The sequence below is a fragment of the Pinus tabuliformis genome, chromosome 3_1 (genome assembly GCF_031772625.1).
Source record: "Pinus tabuliformis cultivar Carrire ecotype Pingquan chromosome 3_1, CPIR1, whole genome shotgun sequence".
Taxonomy (NCBI): domain Eukaryota; kingdom Viridiplantae; phylum Streptophyta; class Pinopsida; order Pinales; family Pinaceae; genus Pinus; species Pinus tabuliformis.
In genome coordinates, this window is record NC_142301.1 from 844751739 (window position 1) to 844767991 (window position 16253).

At 40.3% G+C, this 16253-nt stretch overlaps 1 protein-coding gene across 2 annotated transcripts in view; it reads left to right on the forward strand.

Annotated features, from left to right (window-relative positions):
• The window catches only part of LOC149190171 (coiled-coil protein), a 462536-nt gene that overhangs the window by 26973 nt on the left and 419310 nt on the right, over positions 1-16253 (forward strand). For both annotated transcript variants that reach the window (XR_016255961.1, XM_089412056.1), the window contains exons 2-3: positions 3490-3657; positions 14815-14889. Coding sequence is in view for 1 of the 2 variants with exons in the window: in XM_089412056.1 (XP_089268182.1) it covers positions 3490-3657; positions 14815-14889 (243 nt within the window). In the remaining variant the exon portion in view is untranslated. The remainder of the gene's footprint in view (positions 1-3489; positions 3658-14814; positions 14890-16253) is intronic.

Genomic DNA, 16253 nt, shown 5'->3' on the forward strand with positions numbered 1-16253 from the left:
AATGTTCTAGAAACTCATACAAATCAACCTCAAGTTAATCCTAGCCATCGATTCAGATCTAATCTTGGCGATTGAAGTCTCAATAGAGGATTATAAGAAGAAGTCAATGGGGCTTGGAGAAATCACTTGTGCAGTTCGATTTCATGAGCAGATCGATTTCCTGAGTAGCAACATTCAGTTGTCGGAGAGAGAGCCAGAGAAATTGAAGCAGTGAGAGAGGGGCAGGGATAGTGAAGCCAGAGGAAGATTTCCTGATCTAGTGAGTGCATTTGCAGAGAGGCAGAGAAGCTACAGTGAGGCTGACGCAGAGCAACGCAGTAGCCTCTAGAGGCAAAGTTGAATTGTTGGGGAGAAGCAAAATTTCAGTGCCAAAAGTTGGGAAGAGGTTCAAGAGGCCAGGAGAGACGTTTTCCCAGACAGCAACTGGTCAGACGACTTCAGGAGAAGCTGTTCCAAGTTGAGAGCAACAACAATTGCGCTAGGGTGACGCAGTGACTGTGTAGAGGCAATTTGGACGACTCAATTTGAGCTGAGGTCAGTGTCGGGATTTGCTTGTGGAGTGAGGAATTTTTCCTCGCTAGATTTTCTTGCTAGTATTTCTTTGTAGGATTGCCAGTTTTGACATCCGGTTGTACTTAGTTTATTTCATTGCTGCATAATAATAAAACCCTCAGCTGCTGCACCAATTTTCTCGAGTTGGGTTTTTCTGGGGACATTGGTCCAAAACTAACTGTGTCATTTTATGTGTGCGTGCTAGTATTTCTTCTAGTGTTTATTTCTTCTGCAGTTTATTTGTGTAGGTTGCAGTGTGATTGATTTAGTATTTGCTGTAGCACACAATAAATAAATTGTTAAGAATTAATATAACATTTAGGAGAATTATTTCCAGTTGCTGCAATAGGATTCAGTTTCTGAATTTTCACAAAACTGACTTGGCTTCTTACTTTCTCTAAACGTTCCTCTTGGGGCAGCGTGTTGTTCAACATCTTGTAAGGTATATGGCAACCATAGTGGTCTCTTTCTGGTAGGAGGATCATGAGGTGGAGGATCTAGAGGATCCATGGAACCCATTGGATTATCAATAGGCTCATTCTCAGGTTCCGGTTCAAACTTAGATGCAACCTCTTTTTCATTAACAACTTGTCTTTCAACAATGGCAGGAGGAGGAGAGTCTCTTGCTTTTCTAAGAGCTGCATCTTCATCAAATGTTACGTCTCTGCTAAACTCTATAGTTCTTTGACTAGGTACATAAATTCTATAAGCTTTTGAATTATCACAATAACCAACAAATGTACCTTTCTTACCTGAAGCTTCCAGCTTGTTCCTTTTCTCTTTTGGCACATGGAAGTATACAGGACAACCAAAGATTCTCAAATGACTCACCTCAAGCCTTTTACCAGTGTAGACTTCTTCGAGATTTTGGATGACTTCGATACACCTATACACTTAGGCCCGTGCAAAAGTACTTGCTCGGGCTACAAATATCAACACATAGAAGCTTGTATCCACTGGATTGCATTGGTAGTTTGTGAATTGCGAGTCAATATTCAAAATGAGTCATTGTTGTCTGTTGGGGTTTGTGAGAAAGGGCGGGACTAGGGAGGAGCTAAAATTTGTCACTATGAGAGAGGGAGAGACTTGGGAGGGTACATCGAAGTGGGGTTTAAGTTAAGTTTTTGATATTTTTTTTTCTTAACCTTCAAAATAATTCAATCCTTAATTAAATTTAGCGAATGTGATCTTTCAAGTGAATATATTTGATATAGAATTCAAATTCAAACTTGGCTTGTAGTTCACCTGAAGTTTGGCAAACTTCAATAAATTTGTTTAGATTTGCTTGTTTTGGACTGAACCTTGAAATTTGTTAAACACGGTGACTTAGTTTTCCTCTAGTTTTTTCCTTTCACAAAGCCTAGCACCTTACTTCTTTCCATAAAGACAAGTACCATGACTCAAGACAGGTTCATCTTTATGATACTTTGATCATATGAACTCTCACATTCTTGCTTGATTACAAAATACTCTCTTCTCCCTTATATAGATTCTAGAATAGGTGAGGGAGGTTGACAATAGTAAAGTGGACTAAGTCCACAAGCAACCTAATCAACTCCTCAAGATATGGTCATCAAATGTAGTTCTCTCTCTCCAAGTTGTACACATGTCATGACAAGGTTGCTAAAGTTGTGTGCTCTCCAAGCATGGGCTCTAATTTTCAAGTGCTACTCATCACGAGGCTCCTTGCTTTCTAGTTCAAGCATCCAATGCTCCAATGGTTCTCCCCAACATCTGTGTCTTGGGTCCCTGTACAAGCCCAACTAATGTGTCGTCAACCCAAGCACTGTCAAGCGCATATTCTCCCAAAGCATGCCAAGTGGTCCGAGTGGACATAGGCTTAAGTGTGCAACCTCCTAGCACCCAATTCTCCTCCTACAAGGTAGATCTAACACCCATGCAAGCAACCATTCTCCTCAACACATGCGCGATGTGGAAGATATCAATGCCACATAAAATAACCACCTCATCAAGGGGGGTGTGACATCTAGTGCCAAGTCCATTTTCAAGCAACCACCTATAGAAAACTCTCCAAATGTCATAAGTGAAAATGGTTTAAGATACAAATATGGGGCTAAGGTTTCACCATTCACCCCACATGACATGAAGGCTCCGCTACCATGGTGTTAGCAATCCTAAAGCTAACAGTGGTAGTCCAAATGATCTGGGTATATTGTCTATATATATCTTCTTTAATCACCGTATTCAATTCTTGCTTGGGGGATGTAGAAGGTGACCAAGGGCATCCAGGAAATACCTAAAATGGGGGGGGGCAATGAATAGATATGCCAATGGACTGAAATAACAAAAAGGTCTCGAAAAACCAACATTGCCTTTGCCTAGAGGGGACACCTCAAAGAAACAGTATTGCCTTTACCCAGATGGGGCCACCTAAAAGAAACAACATCGTCTGTGCCCAGAGGGGCTTGTGGATTAGTTATGTAAAATATTTCTTCCCTAGCCAAAGGTGTTATATTCAATAAACTTTGATAGTGTAAACCCTTTTGTCAATGTTATTAGTAAACAAGAGCTTAATTCATATCTTAGTTACTAGAAATATCCTAATTTTACACTGGGATAGCTAAGTTACAAGTATACCAGAAAGAATATCCCATAAATCATTTACAACATTGTTACCTGCTTAACACTTTGTTTGGGGTTCTACCTCTATGTTATTAACACAATTTGATAATGTTGAAATGGCATGATAATCTGTATGAGCTTAAGATGAAAGTTAGCTCACTATCTCAATTGTTTTCTGATTTCCTTCTTCAGAAGATTATCTTCAGCTGTGGTGTTATATGGATTTGCTTTCAATTTGTCTGTGTGAATTGAATATACTGATACTATGTATATGTTTTAGTGTAGTCATCACTAAGAGTTAAAAAAGGCATATATGATATTTGTGTCTAGACTTATATTGGTTTCTGTTATCAGGTCCCAGCTCGTGCACTTGCTGCTGCAGCTGTTGCACGAGCACTTGCAGGACTTCCTCCTCACCAAAGGTTGGCTCTTTCATCAAATTCTGGCAGTTTAGCTTCTTTATATGTTTGTGGGCCGCGTGGTCAGACGGTGGAACTACTTGAGGAAGATTTTTATAAAGAGGTGCTGCTAATTTTTTTTTTGGCTATGCTCTGTACATAAATCTGAACCTTGATAAAATTGTTGTCATCTTAAAAATGTTTAACATTGAATATGTTACACCTGGTGTGCAGTTTATATTGGGGTTGTAGGCTTTCCTTTTACTATTTATGCTAGCAGAATCTGTTATTAAGTTGTAACTCATAAGCCATATATTTAGCTGTCTCATGGCCGAATTTAATCAGTTGGATATTTTCATCTTGGAAGCAAATAACATTTGATAGAAATGGACTGATAACTTTCTTCAAGTTTCTTCTTAAACGAGTATTTGGTTTATGGATGTTTCAACCTTTAAAGGCATATAAAAGATTGCAATTGGAATATTAAATATATAGGCTTCCAGGTAACCTTATAATTAAATATTTTGTTTATAAAGCAAGTATTTACACAATTTTCTCATTCTGAATACATGTTCAAATAGGGAGATATTTTAGACTACAATAAATTTTACATTACAATGATTTCTTTGAAAATTCTCAAGAACGATGTGGAATTCCTGCCTCTTGCGAAGGATGTGAGCTAAGAACTATATTTCAATGTTTTCAAAACAGGTTGGTTTTGGTTCAGACCAGTTTGGTTGAAAACCACTCCAGTTATGGTAAAAAATTGAATTGGGACGAGTTCCTGTTGAGAATTATAGTTCAGAAAAGAACTTTTGCACAGGTTCAGTGTGAACTTGTGAGGGGGAGTTTGAGATATTTTAAAAAATTAATTCTATTTTTTGAAAAATAAATCTATTTTGTAATTCACTTTAGTTAAAAAGTGAAAGTCCTATATTTAGCAGTTGAGTCTAAAATTATATCCCATGCATGACTTGTACTAGAAGTAGTCTTAAAAATAGATTCTCCACTAAAAGTATAAAGATGGGGCAAGGTAGAGGCTTTTCAACACACACGAATGCTTAAGCAGCTGAGCAGGTTGAGTGACAGAGGGAGAGAGAGTGGGCAGTCAAGAAATAGAGTTTCCAGCAATATTTAGTCCTGTATAGTCATAAAGATAACACAATTTGGATATGTAAAATCACATTGGCTAGTGAACATGGCATTGAATGGTTTCCTGGCTTCATGGGAGAAAGGAAGTAGCTCGAGATCCATAGTGAACATTGCCTTGAATGGTTTCCTAGCTTCATAGGAACCACATGTTAAAGGTATTTGTGTTTAGGAAAACCATCTCAACTTTGAGAGGCTTTAGGATGACTGTATCTAGGAGGATGGTGATGGGCCTAGTTCTTAGCTGTTAATTTTAGATAACAATGGTATGTTCTATGCTTAAGACAATTTACTTCAATGTTCCTTTAACAGCCCAATGACAAATCCAATTATATCTAGTAGCAATCACATTAACTTATAAACATTGACAGTAAATACAAATAGAACATAAAATCATATGCATATGACAAGCCAATACAAGAGGACACAAGATATGGCAGATGCCAGGGACAAACCCTTTGATCAAATCTTCTTATTATTCTTCAATAGTTCAACAGAGAGAGAGAGTACAAATATAAGCCCAAAACAGATCTGCCAAATCAGCCCTAACCAGAAAGTCAACGGTGGTTAAAGCTGCCCCAAAATGTCCTCCAATCAGCAGTTCAATTAGGCCTTCAAATCAGCTCAAATTCTTTGGTCAAACCCAGTCAAAGGAGAGAGAAACTCTGCTGTAATTTCTGCAGTCAAACCTGAAGTCAATTCAGGTCAAACCACTCCAAATGCCTTGATTTCTGTGCCAATAAATTCTGGCCCAAAAAGTGAGCTCAATGCTGGTCAAATGCTCTGAAATTTCTGCTTGATCTGCCCATTAAAACTCGGCCTCCTGGCACATGTGCGAAGTAGAGAGAGAGCTGCCCAACCACTTGTGCGAAGTAGAGAGAAGCCTCCAATGTTGTACAACCCAATCAAGAGAGAGAAGAAATTGTGATGAGATGATGTCCAAATGAGGGAAAGGTCTCTCCTATTTATACGCTTCGTTGAGGATGAAAAGACACATTTGATGGGCTTCATGAGCCTACATTTGATTGGAGCCGACCTTGACAATTTGTCCATAGGATAAATAAATTCATAATTCCATTTCTGCTTGTTAGAATGAGATGATCTTTATATCAAAATTGTACCTCTCCGAAAGAGGAATCCAATGCAATAATCATCTCCATCATATGAGTTATCCTAAGATGGAATGGCCCTAGTTGCCAATTTTAACACACCCTCTCAACTAGGGAGAATTCCACCTGCCAATCCATTGTCATGCCAACCTGTCATGCCATCATTGCTTTGCTCTGTTGAACCATGAAGACATAATGAAGAAGAAGTGATCGAGAATGTATCATACCACTCTCCACTGACTAAAGTCAGTGCTTGATCCCAAATCAAGTTGTTGAACACCATGCATCCTAGTCATAGGGAGCACGATAGTACATGATGTGTCCATCGTTAGTGCTATGGTCCCTAACCAACTTTTCCCAACTCATTGGCCAGATGAGAGGTACTTCCCATGAGTCTCGGACTCTATGGGTAGGATGCATGTCAAGGCATTAGTAGGAGAAGGTGAACCGCTCATCCTGCTCATATACCATTGGAGAAGGTGAACCACTCATCCTATGGGAAGGTGAACCACTCACCCTACATACATGTGTCCGGGTAGGGGAAGGTGAACCACTCACCCTACACACATGTCAACCATAATGGGGTATCACAAGGAAAGGTGAACCACTCACTCTGTATCCAGCGCACCACTAGGGGAAGGTGAACCACTCACTCTATTGTCGCTCATAGCTAGCTCCAAGAAGTACCCCACGCCCCCAGGAGCTCCCAGAGCTCTGTGTTCAACTCATAGGAGACCCTCATAAGAGGGTCATTCCACAACTCCAAGTCTCTCTCAGAAGGTTAAGAATTTGACCTTCCTCAAGGGCTTTGTGAGAATGTCTGCAAACTGCTCATCTGTTCAAATATGCTGGAGCCTAACTGCTCCCCGTTGTAACATATCCCAGATAAAGTGGTACCTGATATCAATAAGCTTGGAGCGGTCGTGGAACACGGGATCCTCTGATAAATGAATCCCACTATGGTTGTCGCACGAGATCATGGTCGTATCTAGCATGTGCTCAAATAGCTCACTGAGGAGCTTCCTCAACCAAACTGCTTCACAATAGGCCATACTCGTAGTAATGTATTCGGTCTCGGCGGTGCTTAGTGCAACCGATTTTTGCTTCCTGCTCATCCAAGATATAGAAGCAAACCCCAAATAGAAGCAACACCCAGACGTGCTCTTGCGATCCACCACACTGCCAGCCTAGTCAACATCTGTATGTATATCCATGTAGCCTCAAATTCTCGACAGTGTATCTCAATCCATAGTGGATTGTGCCCTGGAGATATCTCAAGAGATTCTTAATAGCAATCCAATGAACGTGATGAGGCTCGACCATATATTGACTCAACATGTTCACAACGAAGCATATGTTAGGATGGGAGTTGACCAAGAACATCAGGGCTCCTACAAGTTGGCGATATTAGGAAGGGTCCGCTAATTCGGGCCCAGCAACACTTCCAAATAGCTTCTTGAAATTGAGTTCTATCGGAGTAGTCATGGACTTGCAGTCCACCATCCCACATCTCTTAAGTAACTTCCCAATGCATTTTCCTTGAGAAAGGAAAATCTCACCTGGCTTTTGCTAGACCTCCAACCCTAGGAAGTAATGCGGCTTAGGTCCTTCATCTCGAACTTAGAAGCTAGCTCCCTCTTGCATTGATGAATGAGAGGGTCATCACTTGTGAGAAAGAGATCACTTGCATAAAGGACCAGAGTGAGAGTTCTGTTCTTTTCAACCTTGAAGTAAAGGTTCGGGTGAACATCACTTCTTGTAAATCCCAACTTCATAAGATAGCAATTGATCTTTTCATACCAAGCCCTAGGGGCTTGCTTCAAGCCATAAGGGGCTTTTTTCAACCTGCATACACGTGTCTCACGATCTTGAACTTGGGACCCCTCAGGTTGTTCCACATATACTTCCTCCTTAAGCGAAGCATGTAAGAAGGAAGTTTTGACATCCAACTGATGAAGGTTCCATCCTTGTGAGGCAGCAAGGGCCATGATCGAACAGATGGTGGTATATTTGGGCAACTGGTGCAAATATCTCATCATAGTCTACTACTTCCTTTTGAGAGAAGCCTCGAGCTACAAATCTGGCCTTGAATTTTTCAGCACTCCCATCAACTTCATGTTTGATCTTGTAGAGCCATTTTGAAGTGACCACATAGTTATCCTTGGGTCTAGTAACCACATCCCAGACATCATGCACTGATTTGTATGCAATTATATGTGATCTTGTTGTTAATGTGTTGCATATGTTATTAATGCTGTCACCTTCCGTGTCGATTTCTTTGCCGGACATCAGACAGACCTTTCTCATGAACCTTGCTATATCAATCGTCACACTCGTCTCGGACTGATCCGTGAGTGTTGTTCGTGTTATCTTACCTTGTATGTTGTGATTGCCGCATCCAAATGAACTGCTCCACCGAAAGCTGTGCATGTCCTTTGTGTGGTGTGTTCCAAGCCGAGTTGGGATTGATCCCTTTCAACTTGGAACTCACCTTCACCTTCCTCTCCCTTCGAAGTGTTGGAACCTCTCGTACACATTCCTTGACTGTCTGCATCAGTCACACTCTTGCTACTGACAGAGTTATCTTACTTACCTCTGTGCGACATCGCGGTCAAGGCATTACCTTATGACCCACTGCTGGGACTCCTACACCAAACGGTCTGAGGTCTAATTGGGACTTCTTACCGGGGAGATCCCCTTGACATTTTGGCATGTCCAACATCGTCAACATGAGGCTAGGCCTAGAAAGAGAAGGAGAGGTGTGAGAAATATGCGTTTTAAGGTGACCACCTATGGAAGGATCAGTGCCTTGTCCTTTGGGAGAGATGGAGTCAAGAGAATTGATGGTTTGGAAGAGGTTTACCCAATCAAGGAGATCTTTATACTTCGATATGCAGTAATTGATGACTTATCAAGATGTATTTTAAACAAATAATCTCTAGGAACATTCACCCATTCACACATGGCCCATGCAATGATGCAGCACTATAAAAGATCAAAATTCCCACAATTTCTCATAAGAGAGCAGTAAATTTCAAACTTGTATAGCAAAAATCCCAGCAACATACATGTTTCAAGTAAATAACAAGAAGAAGCATGAAAGAGCACTTACATGTGCAAAAGATGATATCCAATCATCATATAATGCCAATAATGAAACTCCAAGACAAGAGAAATAGATCCAAACATCAAAATTCATCCATAACATCCAAACTCATCCTCCAAAAGGAATAGCGAAAATCTCACAAGAGCTAATGACCCAATCCAAGTGATGATGATGAAAAAGAATCACCTCACTTGTATTTATACCATCACTAATGAATTCGATTTAGCTAATTTGGCCTAATTAAGCCCCTAGAATAAAATAATGTGCATAGTAACAATACTTTTGGTGGCAAGCCCACCAAATACCTCAATAACATAAAGATAAACCTCTCAAGAGGACAAAATGATCAACATAATGAGTTGTTGGGCCATTGAGAAGGCCAAATGAAGTCCAAGGGGTGCCATGATGTGAAGATGGACTCCAAACATAGTGGACAAGGAGTTGGCCGCTTTTTTCCCAAGTAAAAACCTGTGGTGCTCCCAAGTGGGTGTGGGGGCACAAGGATATCCTCATGGGTCTCCAAGTGGATCAAAAATGCCTATAGACCATCTATAAAAGCAAGGATGACGATATAAGTCCTCCCTTTGCAACGAGAGACATCCTTTGGACCCTGGAACGTCTGCCAGGTGTATGGTGCAAGTGTGGAGCCGGCTGGGCATGGTTAACCAGGTGCATGATCCTCATCCAAAAGGTGGCACACGAGCAATCAATGAGTGGTGCTGGAGATCCATGAAGTACTTTCTGCTGTTGTGGAGGCCCATGGCTCTTAGTGCTCACCTTACAAGTGCCAATGTGGTCTTCTGGAGGGCTAGGACTCCCTATATAGGGAGACCAAGCCCCAAATGGAGACCCACCTGCAATCCTGCATAAGATCAAATACGTCCCCTTGCCCTCCAATATAACAAATCATCATAATAATCAAGTAAAAGAGCTTATAAGTCATGGAACCAATGGGGCCTTCCATAGTGGGCTTTGGCATGTACAAGTATCTCCAAATTCAATAAGGGGGTTAATCAAGGACCCTATTAGGTGGTTCCAACCTTTAAAGGAGGTGACACGTCCATGGTACATCCATCAAGTGGTAGGTGGCAAATGATATAGTGATGGAACAGAGTGGGAATCAGGGGAATGCTCTAGGCCACAGGCCATGGTATAAGGGTAACTATAATAAGGGAAGCCCGCACCTAGGTAAATAAGTGTAGGAGGGGGCAAATCATGGTATATCAATTACCCCAACCTTTGTTTTTCCACCCTTCATATGTCTTTTAACTTTGATTGACTTTTCTTCATCACTGCTCGGGGCTCTAGGGGATGAGAGCATGATGTGTAAGATGAAGTAGTAAGTACCCATTTTTGAGGTGGGGCACTTCATTGCCTGCCAGGGGTTGGGACAATCATGGGTTCCTTAATGATGGAGGAGGCTCATCTTGGGCCCATAGGAACCAGGGTGATGGCCATGGATAAGGGGTAGAGCTCATGTTTAGCTTTTGCCCACGTGCTAAATTTGTATGTCCCGGCCATCTTTTGCATTTTGTGGTACATTTCCTGTTTGAGAGTGTCCAAATTATGCCTTTTCCTTTCTTTTTAGCTGCATTGACCTTTGCGGCATCGTTCCAGGCTTGACCCAAGGTGTGGACAAGGGGAGGGGGGGCTAACCCTATGTGGACCCAGTGGAAACATGTCGACCCGGATGGGAAAAGAGATTAATGGGGCTAAAATGAGTTGAAGGAAGTGATGTATATGATGTTGGGAAGCGGGACCACAGAACCAAATTTGAGATTTCCCATATAGTGCCAACCCTAACGCTAATGGCTAGCAAAGGAGATCCCATTGGACTAGGATACAAGTTTAACCATTGTATCGGGCACTGGAAACAAGAATACAAACCTAGCCCACACTTTCCCCGAATCCCCCCACCAATCCATGCCCAAAAGTGCCATGAGAAGTAAGGTAAATTACTCAACTATACTAATTAAAAGCCATACCTTCGAGGTTGGGAGGCTCACCTTCAAACATATGATTATAATAAGTGGGTGACGGACCACATGGTTGGCTCAGGTGGCAGAGACAATGGCACATCGAGTTATCTGGTGGCTGCAAGGGGCTGCCGGCTGAGGACCGTCTAGGAGAATTTTTTTCTCCTATATACACTACCCACAGGTGGTGGGTAACAGGGCCATTCACCCATGATGCATATAGAGAGGCATATTTAGAGGATGCGGACTTCAAGGAGGTGTTCAACAGTTGTAGAGCTAGAGTCATGTGCATGATGGTGACAACACCATTGACTACCATCTCGAGGATGAAGAGGGTTGATGCAGAAGAATAACTGAGAAGTTGCAACTAAGGTGAACTTGCAACGAGTCGAGGGCGAGCAATGGAATAACTCTCCATGACTATTGGGTTTTGCTTCGATTGTGGTTGAGGGGAGCTTGTGGTGAGTTGAAGATGACCAATGACCTTAGGTCAAGCAGTGGCTCCAGGACTTGGACAATGTGCGGTCGAGGAAGAGTTGTGGTGAGTAGCGGTTCAAGGACACAAAGCAGAGGGCCGACATAGATTCAGCAGTAGCTTGAGGACATAGAGCAGAGGGCCAATGCGAGACACAAGTTTTAGCAATGTCTTGAGAGCATGGACTTGAACAACTCGCGGTTGAGGAAGAGTTGTGGTGAGTAGGGGCTCAAGGACACAGAGCAGAGGGCCAACATAGGACGAGGTAGAGAGCCATCATAGATTCAACAATAGCTTGAGGACATCCATTTGGAGTTTCCTTTTTCTGACCTCAGATGCTATGAGTATCCCTTGCTTGTATAGTCCTCCCGACGGATCATATCGCTGGAACCTTTGACAGGGAGCCAATGCCTTGATCGCTCCCTTTGCCCTTTGCCATTAGACTCGTAAGATCTTGACACCATCAGTCTCATCATCTGATCTCTATCTGTCATTCTCTCTTTCTTGACAGGTTATTGAGTTGTCCAACAGTCACTTACTGTTCAATATTTTGTAACACCATACCTCTGTCACGGCTTAATACATTTATACATATGTTCTGATGTTATACTTATGTAGGTTTCTTTCTTTATATTATTTTCGACATTTCTTGGATTTGTGCTTGCACTGCTACACTTTATTCATACTGGTTGTACTCTTCAGTCCTATTGACCTACTTTTGTGGTCATTTGTTGGACTTAATATAGTTATCTTATCTTATCTGATAGACTTACCTGGATAAGCAAACTTTGATCATGCTACTATCTCAACTGTACAAAACTTTTTGATGGAAGTAGGTTGTTGATGGTTTTTTAATCCTCCATGATTGAACTGTTATTCTGGTTCGATTGCCCATTTCTGGTTATCCTTTTTGAAATTTTTATTTAACTTGGCCTAAATTCACCTAGATAAGCGAATTCTGGTCATGCTAACATAACAATTGTGGGGAATTTCTGACAGTGACAAAGTTATCGATCGTTTCTTGTTCTCCAAGATGAGGATCTTTAACTTTGGAGATATGTGGAATTAGCGAAGGGCATGGATGTATCGTGCAAATATATTCATGAGCAGTCTTGGTTCTTATTTTTCTGTAGGCATAAGTGTTCACAGGGACAGTAGACAATATTACAAGCAACTTGACATAAGTGGTGGCAAGGCCTCAAGTCAATGAACAGGTTTTTTCATATTCTTTTTTTGCTACATTATCATAAACTTTTTATTTGTGCTACCCTGATTGTGTCAATTTTTGATGTTAAGACAATTTTCCCATTCCACCACCAATGCCTCTGACAAACCCAGTGATGCCGCAGACACCCAACCGACGCGACCTCTAGCTTATGGTTCCTGGGCCTTTGCATCCGCAAGGACTGAGATATTAGATTGCCTCAAAGCTTCCTGCAAAGGAGCAGATAGCCCATAATTGTCCCCAGCCCTAAACCATGGGTCTAGGCTGATTCTGATTTGGCAGCAATCCCATACATGCCACGCTAACTTTTTTTCCACCAATGGAGTAGCCTGGACCAAAGCCTTCCACACATTAGGTCCTTTGGCAGATTCGTTGGGAATCCTGAACCAGTCTGCCAAGGATATGCCAGGGAAATACTTAGCCTGCAAAACTTTGAAACAGAGAATTTTCGAATGAGAGCTGCCAGAGCTTTTTGCCTGCCCAAGCCTTAGTGAAGAGATGAATATTTTTTAGTCCCCAACCTCTGAGCTCCTTTGGAGAAGCAAGATGTGTCCAACTAGCCAAAGCCATGGCTATTTTGATCAGGTCCTCCGGCCACAAGATATGGAAGCTGGCTTTCGTAATCCTTGAGAGGATTCTTTTGGGAACGACAGCAATGGAGTTCCAGTACACTGGAATGCTCCCCAAAACTGCCTTAACCACTACAAGCCAGCCTCCTCTAGAGAGAAATCTATTTGCCCATATGGAAATTCTCTTCTTAACCTTCTTAGCATAGTACCGTTTTTTAAATTTTTAATCACTATGCTGATGCTATTGAACTGTGAAATTTGAGGATCGTGCTAATGGGCATTCACATCTTATATTAGATTGTTATTCTTGCTCATAGAATCCATTTATGAAATAAGGCATGCTTATCTTTTCAGGTATATCTTTATACAGCATTTCTATATCATTCAAGGTCCTCTATTTTTAATGTTTGGACCTGAATTCCTTTATGGAAGGGATATGTCATAGATTTGAAGAAGCATTGAAAAAGATAAAGTTAAGCACACCGATAGCTTACAAATAAAATCATGACATATTGACATGAATATGCAACCTTGCATAAAGGAGAAGGAAAGATCATTGGTTAGAAAGATATATGCAATTTCTTTACCAAAAATGCATTTCACCAAAATGTAAGACAATGCACAAGGAAGCCTATATAGGAAGGAAAAGAATAGCTTGACATATAAAATTTGCTAGTACAAGAAATGACTGAAACAATGGGACGTTCATTGCATATTTATTATTTTATAATATTGGAACATACATCCTGATTCCTGTTCCATGTTGCTCTCACCCATTTTTTTGGAGACATAATGTTGAACATAATTTCTCTGTCCAGCTTGTGCTGTTTAGCTAGACAGCAATGTGTGTGTGCATTTGATATTCATCTCTCAGCGACCGAGTTTAAATGTGTGTGTGCATTTGATATTCATATCTCACTTATACACATGACACAAAGTTTTGCAAGGAATATATATTTTAATCAGCATAATGTTATATATACATGTGTTGTGGGTGACAATACGGTTCAGTTTTGAGGGTGTCTCTTTGCACATGTGAGGTGACAGAATTTATGATGGTTGGGAACATACTGGTTTGTCACATGACAAGCGCTGCATGGACATAGCACATATGTACACTAATGACATATATTAAATGCTAATTACCTTATAAGAGTTAGAAAACCCACTGATAGTCTTTTTGCATCATCACTCTTATTAAAAGTGCATAACTGCTTTTTTATGGCAATAGTTGTTTTTGAGGTTAACATTAGAGTATCACCATAAAAATATAGGCTTTTAATAAATATTATCGTATGCCTCAGTGACATGGTCACTGACCCTTGACTAAACTGAACATTGCTATGTTATGAATAAGATCCGTAAGCATGAGTGGGACTGAGCAATTTAACAACTTGACAGATACATGTGATTCTAATCTATATTGTTGTTGCTATATCCAAGAAGGAATTTGTTCAATAAAATTTTGGGTATGTCATAAAGGTACCAATTTACATTTGAAATCACTCTCTACTCTCTTTTCCTATTTAAGAAGAAATAGAATTTGATGGCTAGGGAATAATATATAAAAGTATAGATTTATATCAATTGTTTCGATTCAGTAGTCAATCAACAATCTCGATGGAATTAAGTTTGCTATTTGGTTATGATTTTTTGATTTCTGTGTGTGCAGGATTTTGATCCGGTTAGACATACATTGGAAAATACCCCTTTGGAAGAAAATGACCAAAACTATTTTGAGAACAAGGTAGAATAATATCACCTATTGTGGACTAATGGCTAATATTTTTTCATATGTCAGGAGGGCCTAAGGTCCTTGCATTGTGTGCTTTTCCTTTGTATTTGTTTTCTTGTTTATAAAATGGAAAATATATCATGTTTTGAAGCTTATGCCAGATCTATACTTGTTCTACAGAGTAAGATATTCTTAATTTCACTCAATTTATCAGAAATCAAAAGATCCACAAAATCCAAAATCTTTTCTAAGATTGTTTTTACAAAGTTTTTGTTATCATTTCTCTCATTAACTTGGTACATCTTCACTCAGTGCATCAAGTGCTGAAGGTTTTTTTTTTTCACTCCTTTTTGGTGACTTTCCACTGGCTTCACTCACCAAATTCAATGCTTGATGCACTGTATCTTTGTCTGATGCACAGGAAACTAAGTTCATCTTCCTTCTATCTTTATAGGAGTCATCTTTTTAATAACTTTCTGTTACTTTTGTGTCCTTCTAATTGATGAGAACCTTAAGTTTTAGATTTTACAGATCATTTTGTCCCCTCTTTTGCTTTGAGTTGTATATATTGTCGACAACTTCACTGCCATCATGTAACAACTTGAATTCCTTTGCAAATTTACTTCAATGTCTAATAGTCATGAAAGTAGTTTGTAGGGAACACTGTCTAGTATGTACTTATCATATGCCATCACTCCAAGGGTTGCAAGGAATGCCTTCAAACAGTGTATGTCCTCATTGGTAATCTCGATTGTCTCATACGTGTTAAAATGCCTCATGATATCTTAATTTCTGACCCTGCAAAAGTTATGCAATTTTTGCTTCCAAAAATGTGTGCCTTGTGGCTCACTGCCTGCCCAAGAATCTTTGGAATTTCTGTGCTTGACTTCTGCCTGTGCTTGCTTGGATGTCTTCTCCTTCTTTTGCTATCTCCTTCACACACCTTGTTAATAATGGGCATCTATATTATAGACTTGGGGATATTATTAAAGTCACTTTTTGACTTAGTCTAAATCGTTCCTTAGTGTTGCATTAATGACAAATAATATTTAAGTATTCAAGCATCTAGGATTATGCACTTATGCACTTAGGGGTTTGTCAATCCTTTGTTATAAAAGAACATGTGCTCTTTTCATTTCCTAATCAAAGAACTGTTATTTTCTTCAAAGTTTTCTTGAGTTCTTGGCTTCCTCTTTGGTTTCTTTTTGTTATATGGCATCAGAGCCATTGTGAGGGGAGGTCGAAGGGGGTGAAGGCCTAGAGACTGCATAGATATATGATGGACAAGGTACTACTGTTTGATACACATTGAGAAATGAAGGGTTTTCGAGGACAGAAAGCTGGGTATATTTTGTTTAAGGTTTTTTATGCTGGGA